The sequence below is a fragment of the Thermobia domestica genome, chromosome 13 (assembly GCF_964235325.1).
Source record: "Thermobia domestica chromosome 13, izTheDome1.hap1.1, whole genome shotgun sequence".
Lineage (NCBI taxonomy): Eukaryota > Metazoa > Arthropoda > Insecta > Zygentoma > Lepismatidae > Thermobia > Thermobia domestica.
Window position 1 is genome coordinate 85752897 of NC_137466.1, and position 23198 is coordinate 85776094.

The 23198-nt window shown below is 34.3% G+C and overlaps 1 protein-coding gene across 3 annotated transcripts in view; it reads right to left on the reverse strand.

Annotated features, from left to right (window-relative positions):
- Window positions 1-23198, reverse strand: part of LOC145668287 (alpha-mannosidase 2-like) — a 171786-nt gene that overhangs the window by 27788 nt on the left and 120800 nt on the right. For all 3 annotated transcript variants that reach the window (XM_081736010.1, XM_081736011.1, XM_081736009.1), the window contains exons 6-10: window positions 12470-12610; window positions 10511-10671; window positions 9226-9418; window positions 5487-5667; window positions 3805-4052 (exon numbers count right to left, since the gene is read on the reverse strand). In XM_081736010.1, the coding sequence (XP_081592136.1) occupies window positions 3805-4052; window positions 5487-5667; window positions 9226-9418; window positions 10511-10671; window positions 12470-12610 (924 nt within the window). The remainder of the gene's footprint in view (window positions 1-3804; window positions 4053-5486; window positions 5668-9225; window positions 9419-10510; window positions 10672-12469; window positions 12611-23198) is intronic.

Sequence of the window (23198 nt, forward strand, 5' to 3'; positions counted from 1 at the left end):
GAACCATAGAGCTGTGAGAAGGAAAGGTGGTGATCGACCACGGTCAACTACAGCAGCGAACGATCACTATATTATGCAACAGGCAAGAAGGAACAGACATCAAACATCGGGTGCAATTGCAATGGTCGCTTTGTCCGGCGTCCATTACGTTATATTCCGTTAACACCCGCACATCGGTGGCATCGTTTCCGGTGGTGCTAAGAATATCAGAGTTGGAGCAAAAAGGAGTGAAATCACATTCTCTTCTCCAATTAGACCAGATTTAGCCTGAGTAGTGATTCTGGATGTGCATTCATCTGGCGAGAGATGGGAATGCGCAGGGAAGTCAAGAACATTGTCGCAAATGATAACTTTGGTGGTCCGGGAGTTATTGTGTGAGGCGGCATAATGCTACATGGGAATATCGACCTCAATATAAGAGAGAATACGTCTGCCGTACCTAGATTTTTTGTTTTTGGACAACCCTCCGGAGAAGTAGTAGCTAGCTTCCTCGATATACATAATTATTAACTTTTTGAATTCTTCTAAATACGGAAGTTAGCATCGTACTTAATCAAGCTCTTAATACAACGCTAAAAACAACTCTGCATAGAGCTCTTCATCTGTAAAATGTTAGCATGGACTAATATCAACCATTTACGAGTATGTTCTATTGACTAAAGTAAATGACGGTAAGCGCGAAAATATTATGGTGAAATAGTATTGTTAAAATGTAAAGTAGTTCAATAATAGCACTGAAAATTCACATATAACTCATGAACATGATTATCATCTGAAGTTTGTGCTCCCTAATATTGAATTTAGTAGAGAATTTAGATTATTTTTACTTGGACAGATGTTCTCTCCTGGGTAAATTTCCTAGGGCTATCCCCTGAACGCATTCCTTATCGAATCTACGACGAACTTTCACATCAGAAATTTGCACTCTATTATCAAATCATCGCGCTTTTATGTCATTGATTTTTCTTAAGTAAGAAAAAATTCGCTACTTGAGATCAGTTGGTGATCAAACATGACTAAATAATTAGTATATTAACTCCGACTACAAACAATGCCCATTTACGTGAAGCTACTAAATAAAATTACTATCATAACAGCCTTTGTATACATATACGTGTAGTATACATTGCTTTAAAAAAAACTGCAAAACTTGGATGAGTACGCGCGTTCACAAACACTGCTTGTGTTGAACTACCAAGAAAAGTAATACTAATTATATATTTAAGATGTTGAGTAAGTTCAATGCATTAGTTTTATTACTGAATATTACTTCAATAATATATGTTACATACTTGTTCTATAATCTTGCAAATTAGTACACTATAACTTTGTCCTTAGATATTCGAGTATATTTAAATAAACAAATGGTTTACTTTTCAAAGGAACCTCCATTTCTGTTACTTTTTTATTCTTCGTTTCATTAGCAACTTGGAAAAACATACATCGTATCTTTCTTTAAGTCGTTCCCTACTAACTAGTGAGTGGTACTAATAGTTTCCCCTGAATCGAAATATGACGTACAAACACGACGATCATTGTTTTAAGCGCATGAGTAACAGACGAAATTCAATCACAAATTTTGATTGGTTGGAATCAGTGCATGAGCGAAAGGAAGTGTTTTCTGTAGTCAGCTAAGACTAAAGTGTTACATAGCGCAATAAAAAAAATATCAGCGGAAATGTTCATTTGCTAGCATCTTCACAAGCTTGGGACATGATAAGATGTATAACAGTAAATCACACATGAGTTGATTGGGGAATATCTGTATTTCTTTGTTGTCTCGTCAGGGAAAGGATTCTCCGTTTCTATATAACCTGTACACGGCAGATCAGGCGACCTTACCACATTGCTTTATCGCAACGTACGCCGACGACACTGCCTTTTTCAAGACCAGTAGCTCACTTGTACAGCGTTACGTCTACATGGAACATCAACTACTCGGATTTCAGGCATGGGCAATACTTTGTAGGATTAAAGTCAATGTAGACAAAAGTTGTGCTGATATACACAATCGAAGACGCCTCCGCGACCCCCGAAATTTAACCTATGAGAACGCACACATTCCTCACGCCACGCACGCTAAATATTTGAGTGTGATTTTAGATCGTGGGCTAACGTTCGCCGCACACATCAGAGACATAAAACAACGAGAATTACGAAAATACTCAGCGTTATACTCCATCTTTCGCTGCAGTTCAATTTCTCATAAGGTCCGAGTTCACATATTCAAGATGATAGTCTACGCTTTCTATGATATTCAAGATGTCTGCACTTGCTTATGTATGCCTGCCTAGCAACACGCTTTATACAGTCATTTACAAACGCTTGAAAGTATGCAAACTAGAGCCGGTCGTATAATTACTGGTCACGACAGACATACACAAAACAGTCAAATCCTGAAAGAATTCGAGTTGTTCTACTGCATCTTCATAATAAGTTCTGGCTTACTTTACCCAGACAAATCAACCCAGCTATACTTAACATCGGCACCGAATGCGCTCTACGGAACGTTTATCGCATCGCCACGCTATTAATATATATTTCAAGAGTTTGTAATGAAGCCATCATCAGCTACTCTGCGACAGTTGCAGATGTAGACTTTCATATATAACAAAACAATAGTAATACCCAACAAATCACCTGCTCATCGGTACATATTCTTTATGCCATCTTATTCATGGAGTCAGTTCGATACTTTACACATAAAACTACATTACCGTAACCGTGACCGTGGAAGGATCTGTTTCTGGAGAGAATGCTGGTATACGATGAGAAATTGATTCTTTATGGAACACGTTCATAAATAAACGTAAATCACTGCTGAATTAGAAGAAGATTGCCAGGTTTTTCTTAAGTAGTTTGCTCGGGGCATTGTGCATCGAGAACTGTTTGCTATCAGGCCAGACGATCAATGTATTGATTACACACAGTAAGTGGAAAATGTACATTAAAAATAAATAAAAACCGTGAAGCTAGTGCTAGCGAATTGCAGATATATTATTCTGTCTTAGGAAAACGCAAAACAACTTGTTCTAAAGTCAGCCATGAGAACATATTACCAGACTATGCTAAGAAACGCTAGTGCATCCCCAAGTTTTCTGGCCATTGCACCTTTGAATTACCAATTGTTTCACTTGTTATACAGCTATCTGTGGGTACGACGGTTCGCAACCATGAGGCGCACCCATGCGGCGGGTCCACCAGATCTGCTCTCTCCAAAACTTCGTAGCTCTACGTACATTTATGCACTTTCCTACTAAAGCTATACTTGTTTATTAGAGAACTAGTTGATGTAGCATAAAGATTTGATCTTCCACTTCATGTGTGCTGTTTCTTTTCTTATAAAAAACAATTTAGTCCTGTATTTTATTCTCTTTTTTAGTTGTAAAATAACACCGGTTAAATACTACACAGACGTAACGTCTTGTACTATTGGACTCCCCTAAAATGGTCCTCTCTTAACAAAAAATTCTAGATGCACGCTTGTGATGAGCTGGTCCATGTGCAGGATGGCTTCTTTGATTCACCTTCTGCTGAATTGTGCACCAGAGAATTGTAATTTGCCCAAGCGATGGAGGCAGGAAATTATTTCTGATTTTCAGATATATATCTTACTTTTATATTATCATTTTCCTCTTTGAAGGATGGGGTAGGAATTTTCCACATTTTCTTCGAATAAATATAGACTGTGGTTTAGTGTGAAAACGAAAATATTCCCCTTTCAAATGACAGTAATAGAAGTTGATCTGAACTCATTTTATGATACATGTAGCTAAGGATCTCTATAGACAAAGTTTTACCTACCTAAGGTAAGCTTCTAGCACTCTGCTCTGTCTTTTATAAAATGGCTTAGATGTGTAATATCCACTCCAATACTCATTATCTTGATCTGCGTAGGTGAAAAAGTCTCCAGATAACGTTGGAAAAGCTGGTTTCGTCGGATTACTGCCATAAAAAGAAAACTTCTCTCTTTTGTTTCTGAAAGAATGACGGGTGTCCGATATTTGTTCTTGAACAAATTTGAAATAGTCATCTAATGTAGCAAATTGAATCTGGAGAAAAGATCATAAAATAGAAGTAAAGATATAATTTGAATAGGTAATATTTCTATACCTATAAAATTTATTTGGTCATACCGTATTGTACAACTACATTTCTTTCCTATTGGTTTTTGTTTATTTTATTTCGTATAATCACTAAGGATGGAAGTCGTAATTCAGAGATTAATCTATAATAACAAACCAACGTGATCGAAATTTCTACGAAATTGGCGAGGATTTTTTTCATTTTTAAGCATATGATATACCAGAATTTGTTCAATTGATTTTCCTTTGTGAAGTATGAAACTAACAGCGATTCCAGAGTATCTCTGCTCAAAAATACATCTGTTATTTCAAATAATAAAGGGCTTTGACAGATATGTTACACATTTCGAGAGACTATATTATTTCTACAGTTCCATATATTCAAACTATTTTTAGCGGACTTAACAAGAGTTAGGCGACGTATATGCCACCAAGGAGCTAACAGTAAAGTGTCCAGTGGAAAGAAATCCACACACAGCCATACTGTTTTGTTTACTTCGACTTTAACCCGAAGCATACGCAAGGGCGTGGTTTTCGGACTTGTAATCCCTCTCTCTTCAAGAAGATATTATTTTTAAAAAATATCATTTAGCATATTAAAACATGTATAAAAGTTCATAAATATTCGGAAACGATATGAGCTTAGGTGCTTGAAACCGTCTTTAATAAATTTTGTGTACGCCACTGCTGAAGAAAGTATAGCAATATGTCACACGTCTACCAGTTGGAATGACTGCTATTCAACATATATTGATATCAATCTGTACATATTAACAGCTATTCTTGAGGACTAAGCACTGATGCATTATGCTTATGAAACAAAAACTAATTACAGTAGTATAAGAAAAAAACATCAATAAGAATGTAGATATAACGCTGTGAAACAAAATAAGTTTCAAGATCAGTAAAAGACAGAAATACACAATATTAGCTAGATGATACCGTCATGTTTTAAGATGATACGGTTCACATTTCTCGAGCCCACAAACCTTCAATTACACCTCTAGATAGAAAAGTTGTATAAATAATAAACGAACCTAACACACAGTCGCTGAATGCCATCTAAGGAGAAAATAAATATCGATATGAAGATTTTCTTAAATCCAAAAACTATAATGTATTACAATAAAATCAAACTTGGCACGAAAAACGAGGGAAAGAAAATATTTCATGTTGTTATGCTCCATGCATTATGTAATGTGTAATATTTAAGACAGAAAGCAAAAATAGGAAAAGTATATCTCTCATGTATTGCATTTTCATTGATTTAATTCACCTATAGTTACTTCTTCAAGATAATCAACAAATGAATAGAACTGTTACGATGAATTTTTATAATTTAAGTACTAACTACATTTGAACATGTTACGAAATCACAAATACTGAACTATAACACCGTACCTTTATTCCATACTTTTCCGACCTCTTGTTGATATAGGAAATAAGCTTCTCGTAATTTTTAAATTGTTTATCCCACTCAGCTTCTTCGGCAAATCTAAAATCATCTCCAATTGTAGCCAAAATTGCATTCGTTCGGAACCAACTAGCTTTTTTCCGGTACTGGTATACTAAGAGATTTGCCCTAGACAGAAAAAAACATGTGAACATAGTAAATTTTAACGTACAGAAAATTTCTCAAGATTAATTTAGAAATATTTATTCCGCAGACAATTTCTCGGCCAAATTATTTAGTTTTCCTTTTAATCTCAATGCTGTGATTAATAAAACTTTTCTTTCTCTCAGACACACACAGTGGTGCTATTAAGCCAGTTCGAGCGAACCAGTTGTTAAAATATTTCGAGTTCGCAGAACCGTTTGTTATACCGAGATAAACAAACCTACACACACACACCTACACACACACACACACACTTACACACACACACACATACACACACACACACACGCACACTTTTAAATAAATACGAAAATAGAGAGGAAAGTGTTTTCTTGACCGTACTCTATAAATATCGAAGCTGTATATAATTTCAATGTTTATTAAGTACGGTCAAGAAAACACTTTCTTTTCCATTTTCGTATTTATTGAATCAAGTTTACGTTCGCTATTATTATTATTATTATTATTATTATTATTATTATTATTATTATTATTATTATTATTATTATTAGTAGTAGTAGTAGTAGTAGTAGTAGTAGTAGTAGTAGTAGTATTTTGTTTATTATCATTCAAGCATAATAAACAATTACTGCTGAAAGTAAGTTAAAAAGTTATTTTAATTCCAAACTTCTACACTGATCTTAGTAAATAGTACGAATGAAATGTACTGTAAGGCATAAAATACTGCATATTTTAATAATTACCCATGTTCCATTTCATTTAATGAATTAAAAACAAAAGCACTATCACATTCCCCATTAACACTTGCAATAAAATAAGATAACAATGCATACTACTTAAGTTTTATAGGAGGGTTGAAAATAAACTCGGAATATCTTAAAATAACATTCTACCTTCCCCTGTGAAAATAACTAGAATACAAATTGTATGCATCACTAATACGTTCATTTTTGCTTATATTTGCGAAAAGTGAGTTTTAACATTCATTCTCCTTTTCTTTCCCTCTCGTCCGTCACTTGCCCACAAAGATATAAAAGAAGTTGAGTCAAGTACTGTTAAGTGCACAAACTCATAGCTATTATGCAAATACGAACTCTAACGATATCAAGTGAATGCAATTAACTCTCGGCAATACGAGATGGTAGGAGTGGTTCAGATATAAAGTTGCTTTTCTATATTAAGAAGTAGAAGTTTTCTGCCATATTCTCGATGTTATTGAATGTAGTAGCAGCACTAATGCACCTAAAATGCAAACCGTATAAATGCAAACCACTCTCTTTCAATTTTGTTTTTTATACGCATCATTGAGAGATGCATCAATATTGTCTTATGCTGAAGAGCAAAACTTTATTTTTATATGGTTTTGAACATCAAAAACGAGCATAAAACGTTACATACCCTAACGTCTTGTTCATACCAAATTATTGATTAATTAAGGCACGTTAAACTAACATTAAACTTACGAGTATTACTTGAAGCGAACCAGTTTGTATTATTATTAAATATACACAATCTCAAATTATCTAATATTAATCTTTCAAAGCTCATGTAAATATGATCCAAAACTCAATAATATCAGATACACTAAAATTTAGTGAGGACCTTGTGCACGAGATGATGTAATGTCTCAAATCTCAGGGCATTATAAGTCGCAGTAGGTCAGGCCTAACGTTACTTTACAAGTGACAGTCGAAGCTAGTGGATCTGAAAAACATGTGGAATTCTTATAATTGGACGTAAGGTATTGCATCGGAAAAGCGAGCAAAATTTTCGGAAATCTACGATACATTCTAAATTTTATTTCGATGAAGGCGCAAATACTCCACAGGTCCTGAAGAAACTTGTGCAAGATACTTTATCAAAAGCAACCGCCAAAGATGGTTTAGTCGCTTTCATTCTGGAAATTTCGATGTTCGAAATGTTTCTCGCAATGGACGACCAATCACAGTAAAAATGGATGATATTCTGGCAAAAGTCAAGCAAGACTGGCAATGTAAGCAGTCATGACATCGTCAATCCATCACCAAACAGTATTAAACCACTTGAAGAAAGCTGGCTATAAAAAGAAGCTCACCGTTTGCCTGCTGCATGATCTCTCTCAGAAACAATTAGTCGATAGAATTTCTATCTGTGAATCTCTTTTGAAACGTAACGAAATCAAACCATTTCTGAAGTGATTGATCACGATGTGATGAAAAGTGGATAAACCTACATCAACGATGTGTAAAAAAAGATTGTAGTTGGAGCGAGGAGCTTCACAGTTTGTGACAAACCTTACACTGATGCTAAAGAAGGTTATGCTGTGCGTTTAGTGGGATTCGAAGAACATCGGACACCACCTGCTTCCGCCGGGTAGAACAATAGATTTAGATCTGTACTGTCGACAATTAGCGGGAATGTACCTAACAATTCAAACAATCCAGCCGAAATTCATGAACAGAAAGGGTGTCTTACATATCACTGACAATGCCAGACCGCATACATGTTTAACAAACCGTCAGAAACTGAGAGAACTTGGCTGGGAGATTTTAATGCCGGACACAGTATAGCCCGGACCTGGCAGCGTCAGACTATCATTTGTTTCGGTCTTTAAGTTAGTTTTAAATAGGCTTGTGAAAACTATCTGTCACAATGTTTTGACCAGTAACCACAGAAATTCTACAGCGATTATGGTGTTGCCAGAAAAATGGAAGAAGTTCATCGAACAAAATGGTGCATATGTAATTTCATGTTATTTTCAAATCATAATAAATGCATTCTAAATTTTGACCTCCAAAGGCCCAATATTTCTTAAACAACCTGATATATTTCCCAAATCGATTAATTACTTAGGCAGTATAGGCAAGGTAATATACTTGATAAATATTTGACGTAAATTACACATAGTTTAGTAATAATTTACGTCACGTAGAAAAACAGTTCTTTACGCAGATGCAAAAAATCCTTTAAAAAAACTAAAACAATTCAATAGCAGAACACAGAATACGATTTCTTTAAACCTGCTGGTTCCATCTACTGAAGCAAACCGAACCTTCAGAGTTTATATTAATAAGAAAAACTGTGGAAAGGAACATATTTAGCGTGTAGCTAATATTTGTTATTGTTGTACCTTTGTTGCAGACTGCGAAGCGGACAAAACATTGAAAATTGAAACCAACACAACTGCTTACAGCAAGTGCGAAGTGGAATGGATTTTTGTAAGTGCAGAAAGTCAGACGTGGTGATTGCGAAGCCGCATGGATATCAAAAATAAGGACTGTTGTTGCATTTGTTGTATTGAAAATTGTCCCTCGTTTTACAATGGCTTTTCTGGCTTTGAAAGAAACCCTTTAAAGCCTTTTAATTTGTGCCAAACCAAACAGTAAACAACGCAAAATACGTTTTAGTATAATATGTAGGCTTGTTTCTAGTTTTTACATCACATATTTTACGAGTATTTTATGCATCACATCGAAAACCTTTTATTACGCGTAATTACCCAACTTCAAGTGTGGGAACTAATCTTGGAAATTACTAGGTTCGAGATAAAAGCAATGCAAATTAATTAAGTAACAGGCTTACATTTCACCAATATTCTTGTTTGAAATGTTCGGCAGTTGTTTTACTCCCATAAACCACTGTTTCCATGTTCTTGCCTTTCTTATTGCAAAGTCAAACCGCGAACATTGGTAAATATCTGGTCCGCAAGTGTATCTAGTACCATAGCCGTTGAAGAGCATCAAATGACAAAATATATCTGTTGAATTCGTTTCATCTGAAATTATTAAGAAGAAAATTACAATTACATAATTAAAATGTACAAGGTAAAGATAAAATGTAGATTACGGATTTCTATTTTTTTCTTATAGAAGTATCTTTGCAGAAGTACCACTTACTTCTGAAATTTGATTGTGAAACTTATGCCTATACATCCATCGTTGTCAGATACTAATGTATAAGAACTTAAGCACATATCATTTCAAAATATTCGCATTTTTTATTCACATCAGAATATAGTAAATTTATATTTGTCTATAAATCTTGTAGAAGAGCGGCTTAAAATCAGGTGACCCGTCCTCTTTCCGTACGCCGCTGCTAATCTAGACAGTTTGCAAGTAGCTTACATATTAATTCTAAATGTATGTTAATTTTCGTTATCTACCTGTCTCACTAAAATTCAATATATATATACGTAAAGTTTACTGTATTAAATCACTCAGCACTTAAGCACTTAAGCAATTAAAGTCTACTTCGAGTTTTCTAATTTTACTTCGAGTTTTCATTAATTTTAAACTCTCAAAATCAGTCATCTTGATCTCTCAAAAGACAATTAAACCCAAACGAAATGCTAGTTAAGTCTTAACCTTGATGTGGAAAGTTGAGGAATTTATATTTTAAAAGACAACAATGTTAACATTATCAAAACGTCGGATCAAAACCTAAAATTTTTGATTTCAAGCTTTTATAATTATTCATCCTATATTTTTACGAACAAAAGCAATAATATTAATTGCATTGGCTATGCAAAAAATGCTATTAGAAATGTTGTCTTCGAAAGTTAAATGAATGAAAATTGATTGATAAACTACTTTCTCTCATACAATTTCAAAGTAAAAACTTAAAAGAAAAAACTACTGAAGATTTTGTATTCAGCGCTAGAAACTTCTCAATTTATGAATAATCTTATTTACATGCAATTGTGCCTACAGTCCAATGTAAAATTCGAACCACATAGACTTAACTGGAAATCGAATGTGGAACAGTAAACACAGACGCTGCATAACCACTTGGCTAATCGTAGGTTATATAATGTTTAAATTGTCAAGTAAATTAATTCCCATTACATTTCGAATTCTTTATTACTTACCCCATATTTGACGCCACAGAAATTGCGAACTTTTTGTTTTATACAAAAATTCTTTGATTTTGTAATGGATCCTTTGAATTACCATGTTCTCAAATCCCATCTTATTTAGTAAATATGCCATCGTTGGAGAATGGCCAAATGGATCGATGGACCAGCTATTTCTGGAGTAAAAGATGCCATTTATGCCTGAGACAATAATTTTAGAATAAAGTCATATGAAGTAACGCGGTATTTAATTATAAAATCGTATTTTTTGTTTATCAGTTACCTCAAATGTATCAAACAACACCCAAGCTTAGTGAATACTGAAATCCTAAAGTCAATAGAAATTTATTTTTCGTGGATTTTGAACATTATATTTTAATATAAATATAGAAGAAAAAACTTTCATTCGGAGAATTTGTAGGTACAGTTTATTCAAAAAGTCTTGACTATCTGCCTTTTTCAAATGGTATATTTTGACAACCGTACACACATATTCAAATAAATATACTTTGTCTCTAAATAAATATCTTAGTTAGTCTACGAAAATCAGCGTTTGTTTGATTAAATTCCAGATGTGTGTTAGAATATAGAGCATTTCAAAGAGAAGTAGGCACCCAATGTTTTAAATAAAACTCTATGTAACGACACTTAAATATTACTTTCTTATATTCTGCAGATCACTTGTTACAAAATTAAGTACGTAGATTATCATAAAATTGACTTCAGAATGAAGTATTCATTAGTCTGCAAGTATTTGAGGAATTTTGTGATTTTGAATCAGGTTCAATATTATCATTGCTAATTTCTGACATATCTAATGCACATTACTTCAATGTTATGTTTTTAAGTATGTTTGTGATTAAGAAAAACTAGTTAAGTTGCATGTTGCACAAAAGGTTCTAAAATTCACTGTGCATTGGCTTACCAGAAGTGTTTTCAAGTAAATCTTTATAAACAAATAACCATAATTGCATGGAAACGACAAGGGCTAAGTTAAGTTTTCTGTCCGAGATTCAAGGTTAACTTAGAAAACATAATTTTAGAAATAATTTGTAAAAGGCACAAATACTTAAAAAGAGAGTGAACTTAATATAAATAATCTTTTAATACTAGCGGAAATATTTTATCAACAAAACAAATAAAATTTTATATAAAATTTCGGTACATAAGAGTCGAAACATATTATCCGATGATTACATAATTAATCCATCATTTTAATTTCTTTCTAATTTACAAGACATTTTTAAAATTCTCATGATGAAAAGTTGTCAAAAGATTTGAAAATTTTAATTACTCAATATATTTATAACATTCACTTCAATGGCTTCTGAGAAGACATACTATGAATAATTATCTGCAATTTTTCAAAAGCAAAATTGAACTTCTTCTCACAGTAACAGATTGTCAATTTTATACAATTTTATTTTGCGTTATATTTTTCATTTCTTGAAAATCTTTGGATATATATCTTCTGTCAAACTTTCGAAAACATCTATAAACTTGAGAGAGGATGAACGTATAGATTAAATTTACAGGTTTCATGTTGCCAGTTAGCTAGCTTATATTTACAAATTATTATTTTTAGGTCACTTAAATGAATAACCACTTTCCACACCGGACAAAAGCTTTCCGTTTCTTTGAAAGTTATTATCTAAGGATAAGCTTGGCAAGGCATGCGTAAGGATTTTCAAAATATTAAAAATGTAAGAAAAAATAAAAATACGTAAAATTTGGAATATGTTACTACCAGAAGATGAAGTCCGATTAGAATTTGAAATATTGGAGATGCTTATTCATAATAATCTACTCTCAGGAACCACGTATATAGCATTGTATTATATATTATTACTAGTCTTCATCTCGCTTGGGACGTTACAACCAAATCGCTGTATTTGCTCAGCGTAGGCCTCGCACTTCTCATATTGCCACTATATCTCTAATTTCTGTGTAAAATATCGTGCAACACTAACTTACCTGGGTTTAATGCCAAGATTCACTTGCAACCATTCATGGCCCTCGATCATTTGATTTAATATAGCAAAATAATGAGTATTCGCTTCATCGTTCATAACCCAACCTCCAGTCACAATCTCAAGTTGCTTGGTTGCTATCAGTCTATAGAAAATAAATTGTGTTAATCTAGCTAAAAAAAAGTACATAAAATTCACGTTCCAAATAATAATAATAATAATAATAATAATAATAATAATAATAATAATAATAATAATAATAATAATAATAATAATAATAATAATAATAATAATAATAATATTTAATAATAACGAAAATAATCAATTTAATAGCTTTACATTTCTGTAAATGGTTTTAGATTAAATTCTTGGTTTAATTAATTCTGGTAATTAGATTAAAGCTTTGATTCCTCAGCAAATGCATTTGGACTGTGGAAAAACAGACGATAAGTTAATGCACGTACATACACCGTGTATATTGATATAAATTGTTTTAAAGTACGTAAATTAACTCTATTTTTTAAAAAAAATATTTTCTTTTGTGTATAATCACAATTTTCATTCAAAAAGAAAACATTTTGCAGCTGCCATACAAAGTTCTTCCTGAGGTAGAATGTTCTATATTTAAAATAGTCTTCTGTTCAGATCTCCGGGTGGGATCTACTCCGCAGATAATTATCGAAGGAGGAAAGCATAGGAATCTGGAACATACAAAGTTTACGAAGTGTGGATAAAATTTAAAATTTAAAAGAGGAAATGAATAAATTTAAAGTGAACATAGTGGGTTTGAGTGAAATGTGATTATCAGAAAAAGGTGAGATAGTATCGGAAAATTACACAATATTCTTTCGGGTGGCGTTAAGGTAGAGAAAGGTATTGCGATAGTAATGATAAACGAAATAGCCAAAACCGCAGAGAAATGCTTGAGGTTTGGAAAGCTAAATGCAAATACACTATTATAATAAAAGTATATATATATATATATATATATATATATATATATATATATATATATATATATATATATATATATATATATATATATCAATAATAACCATGCTGACAATGAAGTAAAAGTAATTTATTACTTGATTAGTGACATATTGTATCAGGAGGTAAGATGTAAGGTCAACACCATAGTGACGGGTAGATTTCAACAGTGTGGTGAGATGGTTTGGACTACGGAGAAGAAACACACGGGACCAGATGCTCATCAGCTTCTGTAAGCAACACGATATGATGGTGGTTTAAGAAAATTAAAAACAAGTTATATGCGTGGAAAAATCCAGAAGATAAGAAACACTACTAAATCAATTACGTCATCGTCAAGTATCGTTTCAAGAATATTGTATGGGAGGTGAAGGTACCACTAGGGGCAAACATTGATTCAGACCACAATTTCCTAGTGGTGGTAGTACAAGCTTGGTTAAAGGCAACCAAGGAAAATAGGTGGAGAAAATTAAAATGGAACTTAGAAGTACTAAGACGTATGCATTGTGATGTGAAAGAAGAAGTTGAAGAAAAATGAGCGTTGGACGATATGATAGGCAATGCAGAAGATAGCTGGGAAAGTTAAGAAAATTCTACTAGATATGCTCCACAATAACATTGGTAAGATGGAAAAGGATCGAGAAAACCCGAGAAAACCATGGGTTACTAAAAACGCTTACGAAGATGGAGGAACAAAGAAGGACGAATAACCGCGGACATCAAAGAATACCCAAGGCTAATTAATGAATTAAGAAGAGAGACTAACAGAGCCAGAGAAAAGTAAAGAAAAGAGATATGTGAAAAATACTAGAACTTCAATGACGCGGTAGATATGATCTGATGTGTTAGAAAGCACAAAAATAAGGAGGAAAATCTAACAAAAGTATATACGCATTTGAATTTCAAGATCAACAATCTCACGTAGTCACTGACCATCAGAGAATCCTTAGAATCTGGAAGGAACACATAAAGGATCAGTATGATCAAAAGAACCTAACAAGAAATATTGTTATCTAAGTAGAGGAAGAGGTGGATGAAAAGGAAAAAGAACCCAGTATATTGAAAAGTGAAGTAGTACAAACCATCAACGACATGAAAAAAAAAAAAAAAAAAAACACTGGAGACGACGACATACCAGCGGATTTGCTCACGGGCTTAGGACACAGTGCATTGTAAGTAGAGATGCAAAAAAGCCGGCTTTTTTGAATCGATGGTTTTTTGTATATACATAAAAAGCCGGCTTTTTTGAAAAAAAAACGAGAATTTTGGAAATTTTGGCTTTTTTCATATTCATGATTTTCCTGCCTAAATAGCTTTCTTATAGTATACTCTAAAGTTAATAAAGATTCCATGACCTAAATACCATATTTCGCTCTGGAATTCACCATCATGATGGATGGAGCACATGGTTTATGAATTAAAGTAAACATAAAATACGTAGTATTTGAGGGCAATTTTAGAAGCTATTTAACTTTATTTTAACTTCTGAATTACCGAAACTTTTTTCTTCTCTAGATCATTTATTTTAGTCATCCGTGTTTCACTTCTTAGAACTTAGTACTCTAGCTTCTAGCACATAATTAAACCTGTTTTTTTTTTTTTTTTTTTTCAATATATCCATCAGAGCGTACGTTTCCAATAATTATATCTGTCAGAGCGTACTTCCACATTTCCGTTATACTGTAGCTGAGCAATAATTTAACAGTAATCTTCCGGACACAACCTTGAATAACATTTGATAGAAATAATCAGTATCGGATTTAGAAAAATATTTGGGAGGGATTTTTCTGAATAATGTTTGTTTTTTCTAAAAATTCCTAAATTTTATTTAAGAAGAGCTTAAGTTTATGAGTACAGGCATAACAAATATTTCGTTTCGTTTGTATATTCAGCTATAATCTTCCAAATACAACCTTGAAGACCATTTTATACTGATAATCAGTGGCGGATTTAGAAAAGTATTTTGGGAGGGGCTTTTCTTATTATGCTGTTTTTCTTAAAAATTCCTAATTTTTATTTGAGGACAGCTTGAAGTTTATGAATAAAGGCAAAAATAATGTTAGTTTGTTTTAGAAATTCCGTAATTTCGGGGTAGAGGCTTCAATCCGGAAGACATCCCCGCCCTAACCTTCTTCGCAAATCCATCACTGCTGGTAATTAGTAATAACAAAGATTAAAAAACGATTAGAATGGAAGTCGGCCAGGACTCACAGTACACGCACTATCTCTACATTCACAGATGGAATTAAGAAAAACTTTTGTCAAAATGGTCGAATGCGTGGTTGAATCCCGGACTTCACGATAGAAACGCGAAAGCTAACCACTCACTCATGTTTGTTGTGCAGTTGTGCTTAACTTAAATGTATTCTCTCTCTCTCTTTCCCTATGGCCACAAAAGCTCTCCATTGACTTCTGTCCTTATCCAATTCAATCCAATTTCTACTCTGTATTCCTATTTCAGCTAGATCCATCTTAATACAGTATTGTCCTCCCATCTGGACCTAGGTTTCCCTAATGGACGTTTCCCGATTGGATTTCTAGTTAAAACTTTGAAAGCGTTACTACTTTCTTCCATTTTAGCTACATGACCTGCCCACCTGAGCCTCCTAGACTTGATGATTCGAACGATGTTTGGTAAAAGGTATAAATTATGTAGTTCCTCCTTATGAAGTTTCCGCCATTCCTAATTCCCCTTCCTCCTGAGTCCAAATATTAGTCTCAGAATTTTATTCTCATATAATTTCAGTGTGCGTTCTTCCCTCAGCGTAAGCTACCATGTTTCACAACCATAAAGCATAACAGGCATGATTATAATTTTATATATTTTAAGCTTTAAATTCCTTGACAGAGTTCGCTACAAAATATTTTGAACTGAATAATAACAAGAATTTCCTGATTTCAGTCGACATTTAATTTCTTTGTAGGTATGATTTTGGTCTGGTAATACTGATCCAAGTTATTTGAAAGTATCCACTGTGTCGAAAGTAATAATTGATATTTTAACGCATTCATAATTTGCCGTATTACGATCCTTGTGAACTTTCTTGTATTTAGATTTCTCTGCATTTACTCATGTCCCTGTAAGCGTTTAATAAGGCCTCTGCATTTCTTTCGATTGTTCTCCTATCAGATTTAAATCATCAGCATACGCCATAATCTGATGAATACCATTCAACTCTAGGCCCTGGTTCCTATCTTTGATTTTTCTTATAGTGTACTCCGGAACAAAGTTAAATAATAACGGCGATAACGCATATACTTGTTTTAGGCCAATCTCGACGTAGAAGCTCGCATTTTTCTACTCGGACTTTACTCTGGGATTCTTTTAAACACTTAATAAATCTAGTTTTTTTTCGGTATTTCAAATTCTGTAAGAATGTTGTGCAATGTTTCCCTCCTTACCGAGTTGTAAGCCTTTCTAAAATCAATAAACAGTTGATGTACTGGGTAATATATGCCTATTTCTTTTCGAGTATTTGTCGAATGGTAAATATCTGGTTGATTTCTACCAAATCCACGCTGATAATCTGCAATAATTTCATCTGCGTATGGGATCAATCTTATTAATAGAATGTTAAGAGAAATACCTCGATAATTATTACAATCAATTTTGTCATCTTTCTTGTGAATTGGAACAGTGATTGATTCTTCCACTATTTTTAAATGTGTTCCATAGAAAAAAAAGTTTTGTAACGATATTTTGAATTTTCTTGTTAAAAATTCAGAAACCTTCAGGACTGGGTAAACCGTGATGGTGGTTATATATTCCACAGCCTAGGAAACCATACGCTCAGATGAACCGTCTATTACGTATATGATCCATGAACAGAAAATTCGATACTTTCCCGATTCTGAACAAGCTTAAACAACAGTCAGTGCATTACAGAATTTGGAGCTTTACAGACTTTCCAGATCCGAAGCACCCGATAGGTGGTAACAGATTATTACGTTATCAATCAGTGAAAAATTTGTTCGAAATATTCATACAATGTATATGCTTAACTGAAAAATTTCAAGAATGTACAGAACCACCCGAAACGAAGCTCTTGACGTGCAGATTTATCTCATGTTTTTCTTCATTTTGCTTCAAAAAGAGAGTGTGTGATATTTTGAAGTAAAAATACTACATACAATTTTGCTAGTTATTTGTGTATCATTTTTTCAAAGTACTTATTGTATATAAGAGGTTAAAATATTATTACATATATTGGTTAATCCTTTGAAATTCATAATGTAAATATGTTAAGAATTTAAAAAAATCTTTTTCAAATTCATGGTTTATTTTCGAGGTTTCATATTATTATCTGCATCAACCACTAATTAAATGAGTTTTTGTTGTTGTTGTTGTAGAGAAGCGAAACATGGTCTGCTTTATCAGTTTAAAGCAAAATTTTCAAAAAAAGCCCAAAATTTTCCAAGCAAAACAGCGAAGCAGAAAACTCCGAGTTTTTTCAAAGAAGCCGTTTTTTTCGAGCCCTTGCATCTCTAATTGAAAGTACTGTTTTCACTTAACAACAACATCTGTATGAGTAGAGACTGGCCAATGCATTACCTCAGAAAAAGTAGGCAAAGAAATGTAATGATCTCAGAATTATTTTCCATATTTCACACACTGGAAAGATTATTGCGCACATACTGAATAGGCGACTGGAAACTAACGAGGGAAGGGCGCGATGTCATTGCACCAAATTTGGTGCAGGAGTAGGTAATGAAAATAGAAACGAACGTGTGGAAGCATTCGTTTCGCAGGCGTTCGGAATCATAAATAATGGGCCCTACAATTCTGGAGAAGTATGGCCTGTCAAAAAGATGAGACGGAGCCTTTGCTCGCTGTTGCGGCCAATGCAGAAAAAGTTCAATAAAGTAGACAGAAAACAGAAAATATGAGCTGAACAGAAAAGGGGCCAATGTCTGCCCTCAGTCCCACCAGGCGAATGCCGGAATACTAAATCTATCAACTGCCCTGCTCTTGCCGTTTCCAATTGGGTATGCATCACTACTTAGCTTAATGAAATTATATTAATAAAATAAAGAGAATATATGCAGAAAGTAATTATGAGCGTTACCAGAAGTTTTCCAGGGAATGGATCTAATTGAAGTTGATGTATTTCTTCACACTATAAGATGCTGTCAGTACGTAAGTATTAAATGTTTGAACCCACCAATATCAACTGATTTCATTTGTACGGGTGTCTGATATCTACGACGTGGCCCCAACCAACATTAAAGTATAGTGTGTTTGCGAGGCGAATTTAAATATATATTTCGGGATTAGTGACGTTTAAAATGGAAATGACTATGGATGGGCATAACAAAAATAACCGTTTGAATACATACAAAACTGCTCATTAATACAACTTTGTTAACGCAAAGGATAAAGGAAATATTTGAATTTGGTCTACTCACCACTAGAAAGCAGCAAAATGTATTGGACAGAAACAGCCTCATGACAACTGCTTTCAAGACTCCCAATATAACTTACGCATGTTTCACAAACACTGCACTTTAATAATGTGAACACAAAATGAACATGAGCGTTTCACTTCTGTTGCCTAGTACATAGGAGACAGAACGTCTTCACTGTTTATACACATGCCATGTTCGTAAAATTAGCTTCCAAATTGGTCTCAACGTGATTAGAAAATACCGTAGTTAACCTTAATATACCATACAGTGAGTTATGTACTGTTTTTTGACATAATGAAACAGTTGTTAATAGATGCATTAAGAAGATAACAAGCACATACAGTACCAGGAACTGTATTCAAAAAATAAATATGCTAAAAAAACAACACATGTTCAGTCTAATTTTTAAAAAAATTCAATTTCTCTTTATAGAGATAAGGTGGGTAATGACAAGGGCAGTTGATGATATAGTATCCCGGCATTAGCCTGGTGGGACTGAGGGCGGACATTGACGCATTTTCTATTCAGCTCATCTTTTGTTTTCATTCTACTCTATTTAATTTCTGCACTGGCCGCAACAATGAGCAAAGACTCCGTCTCATCAATATCTGACTGACAGGCTATACTTCTGAACTGTAGGGCCCATTATTTCTGATTCCGAACGCCTGCGAAACGAATGCTTCCACAAGTTCTTTTCTATTCCCATTACCTACTCCTACACCAAATTGGGTGCAATTAGCTCTGAATGACATCGCGCCCTTACCTCGGAAGAAAGATGAGATACTGGACGAAGATCAGTTTGAATTTTGGAAAGAAAAGGTGCCAGAAATGCTATTGAGTTTATGATAATTATGTCAGAATGAGTTCATGATGTAAGAGAAGAGTTCTGTTTGTGCTTCATCGACTGGCAAAAAGCTTCCGACCAGGTCAATTGAACCAAACGCCTGAAAAGAATTAGGAATACATAAAGGAAACTCTAGGAATACATAAAGGATCGAGTGATCTTCAACTTGTACATAGGACAAAGAGTGAAATTACGCTTGAATCAAGGAGAAACTAATAAGTGGAGATTAGATCAAGAATCAGACAAGGATGTAGTGTAGCACTTCAATTTTTCAATATTTACAGTGAATGCTTAGTGAAGGAAGCATTAATGGAATTTGGAGATTTCAAGATTGGAAGGCGGATTATTAACGAGGTCAGGTATGCAGATGACATGGTTCTTATCGCTAGAACCGAAGAACTATAAATGGTGGATAAGATAGCTGACACTAAGAAACTATGCGGAATGGAAATCAACATCGAAAAGTCTAAAGTCCCGCAGAAACACGCCCTTATGAGTTAGAGTAGAACAAAGACAGCTTGAAGAGATCTATCATTTCAAATATCTGGAAAATCTTTTGATAAGAGACGTATACCAAAGAGATCAGGTTAAGAATTGTCATAGCCAAAGAAGCATTCAACAGAAAAAGATCATTCTTAACTACCAGGCTTAACATTGAATTAAGGAAGAAGCTGGTCAAATACTATGTGTGGAGTATTTGACTGTACGGTTCGGAGATTTGGACATTATGTGAATTAGAGCAGAAATATTTAGAACTTCGAAATGTGATGTTGGAGGAAAATGGAAAAGTTAAATGGGCGGAGACAAGGTAGCCAGTACCCCACACAGAAAAGCAAAGTGGATTGGACACACGTTGCGAAGAAATTGTCTTCTTCATAACGCCATAGAGAGAAATAGGGAAGGAAAGCGAGGAGTAAGAAGAAGAAGAGCACAACTTATAAAATAAAATAAAATAAAATATTTTTATTTAAAGGAAGAAGCTGAAGATTGAGAAACGTGAAAGAAACATTTTAGACCTGAACCTCAGCAAGAAAAACCTTTTATTAGTCCCAGGACATGTCGACAGGCAGTATATTTAATAATAATAATAATAATAATAATAATAATAATAATAATAATAATAATAATAATAATAATAATAATAATAATAATACAAAATTGTTCAAAACATATACAAATTGAAATTATAGAAGTTGCATAATATTTCTGAGGAAGAATTGACATTGTATGACATGCAAATTCAGGGTAGCAATCGTCTGGAGCAAATGACGGTATAGTTTTCTGATTACAGATGGACTATGGTAGTAAGAAAAGACAATTCGTGGACTAATTTTAAACGTGGACGAATTAGTCTCTTTGTGGTGTAGAGGAATGGATGCAGAGTATAGTGGCAACTGAACTTACAAGGAGAAGGCAGACTTTGGTAAGTGAACTTCCGGGCCACTTTTTGCGTGGTGGTAGTGAACATTTAAAGAGTTAATATTACAAACTGGGAGAGCGCAATGGCCAAAAATAACGGAGAAAAACCGTTTTAAAGTTTTCTACTCGGCACATATATCGTACGGCGCGCAAATTTATCAAGTGACGGCGTGACAGACTGAGAAAAATATGCGACGTATATGCAAAGGGTCCCGGATTTGATTCCCGTTCGAGTCAGACTTTGTTTTGCTTTTTGCTTCAACCATTTTTTTTTTTTTTTTTTTTGCTAGCCAGAGGCTAGCATCCTCTTAGAGGGCTACACCCTCTTCTAGGTGGGGGAGTTTATGGGATAGGGCTTAAGGATTAGCAGGTTGATAGGCTAAGTGATTTTTGTATATTTATTATTTATTTATTTATTTATTATCACAAACCTGGACATTATGATCTTTGCGATCATAATCATAAAATTGTGGTAAGGTAAACATTTATATATTAAGTAAATGATGAGTTGTTACGTTAAGAATGAAAGGAACCTAAATAAAGATATGAAAATATGAAGAAAGTAACCACAAATAATAGATAAATAAAGAAATATAAATATATTGAAAGTAACATGGAGAAATATAGATATTTGCATACACATAAAACAAACTTCGAAATATAAATATAAAATATTGATGGTGTAGAGATTAGTATATGTTCAGCTATGGTTTAGAATATAATGAAGATGAGTGATGGAGTGAGGTGCGATACACAGGACAACACAGGAGATGTTAGCAAGACAGATGAAGTTATCTTCTGCCTAGGGGCTGCTCTAGGCTGATGAGGACATAAGGAGCCCTGTTAGAGACAGAAGGACTTACTGTGCTGAAAATGATGGAAATAAGTGAGGTAGATGGGCATGAATTTGATAGTCGTCGAGTAACAGTAAATCTGGGTGTGCAGGTGGCAGTGTATAGCAGTAGAGAGTGAATAGCAGACTGAGTGGGGAGTAGGCATAGCGAGGACGAACAGGATGAAGAGCATGATAGTGCATTGTATCGAGGAGTAATGGCTGGTGAGAAATATATCGGACTGTGATGAACTTTTGACGAAGGGATTCGAGATGAAACGTGATGTCGGGGAATGTGATGAGATTATATAAGTCGCGGGTTGGACTGGGTAACTGGATACGGTGTGCGATGCGGAATGCGTGACGCTAAAGGACACGTAACTTTTCGTAGTATGTAGGAAGAGCGGAAACCCAGGCGGTAAACCCGTAGGTAAGGACTGGGCGCATGAAGGCTTTGTATGTGTTAAGAACTGTTTTAGCTTGTAGGCCCCAGGTAGTGCCAGTTAGGCGCTTTAGGAGGTTCAGGCGCTGATAAGCTTTGGCAGCTACTTTCTTCAGGTGAGGTTTCCATGTGAGGTGTGAATCGTAAAGAATGCCCAAATAGGTAACGGTTCGAGTTGGAACAATTCGAGTGTCATTTACTGTGAGGAAGAGCAGTGACGGGTTGCGGTGAACCCTAGATCGTTTTCGGGGTGGTATGAAAGTAATGGCCTGTGTTTTTGCGGCATTTATTGTAAGACTCCACTTCCGACACCAACTAGTGAACCGATTAATGGCTTCCTGGAGAGCGTGATTGATCTGGTGGATAGTATTTCCTAAGGCCAAAAAAGCAGTGTCATCTGCATATTGAAATAAGTATACATCAGGAGGAAGTACGGGGAAAACGGCCACAAAGATGATATATAACAACGGTGAAAGAGCAGAAACTTGGGGTACTCCTGACAGAAGGAAGATAGGATGAGAAAGTTGATTATTGATGCTGACGTAGGAAAGACGACATACCAGAAAGTGATAGATGAAGCGAATATATGTAATGGGAAACTTGAAATGTAGAAGCTTATGAAGAAGTGCCAGATGCCAGACTTTATCAAAGGCTTTTTCAAGGTCGAACAGAAGTAGGCAGGATGGTTTAACGGAGTTATAATGATTTGTGATGAGACTGGTGAGGCGAAGGAGTTGATCATTAATAGAGTAAGATGGGCGAAAACCTGCTTGGTGAATAGGAAGGATATTTTTTGATTC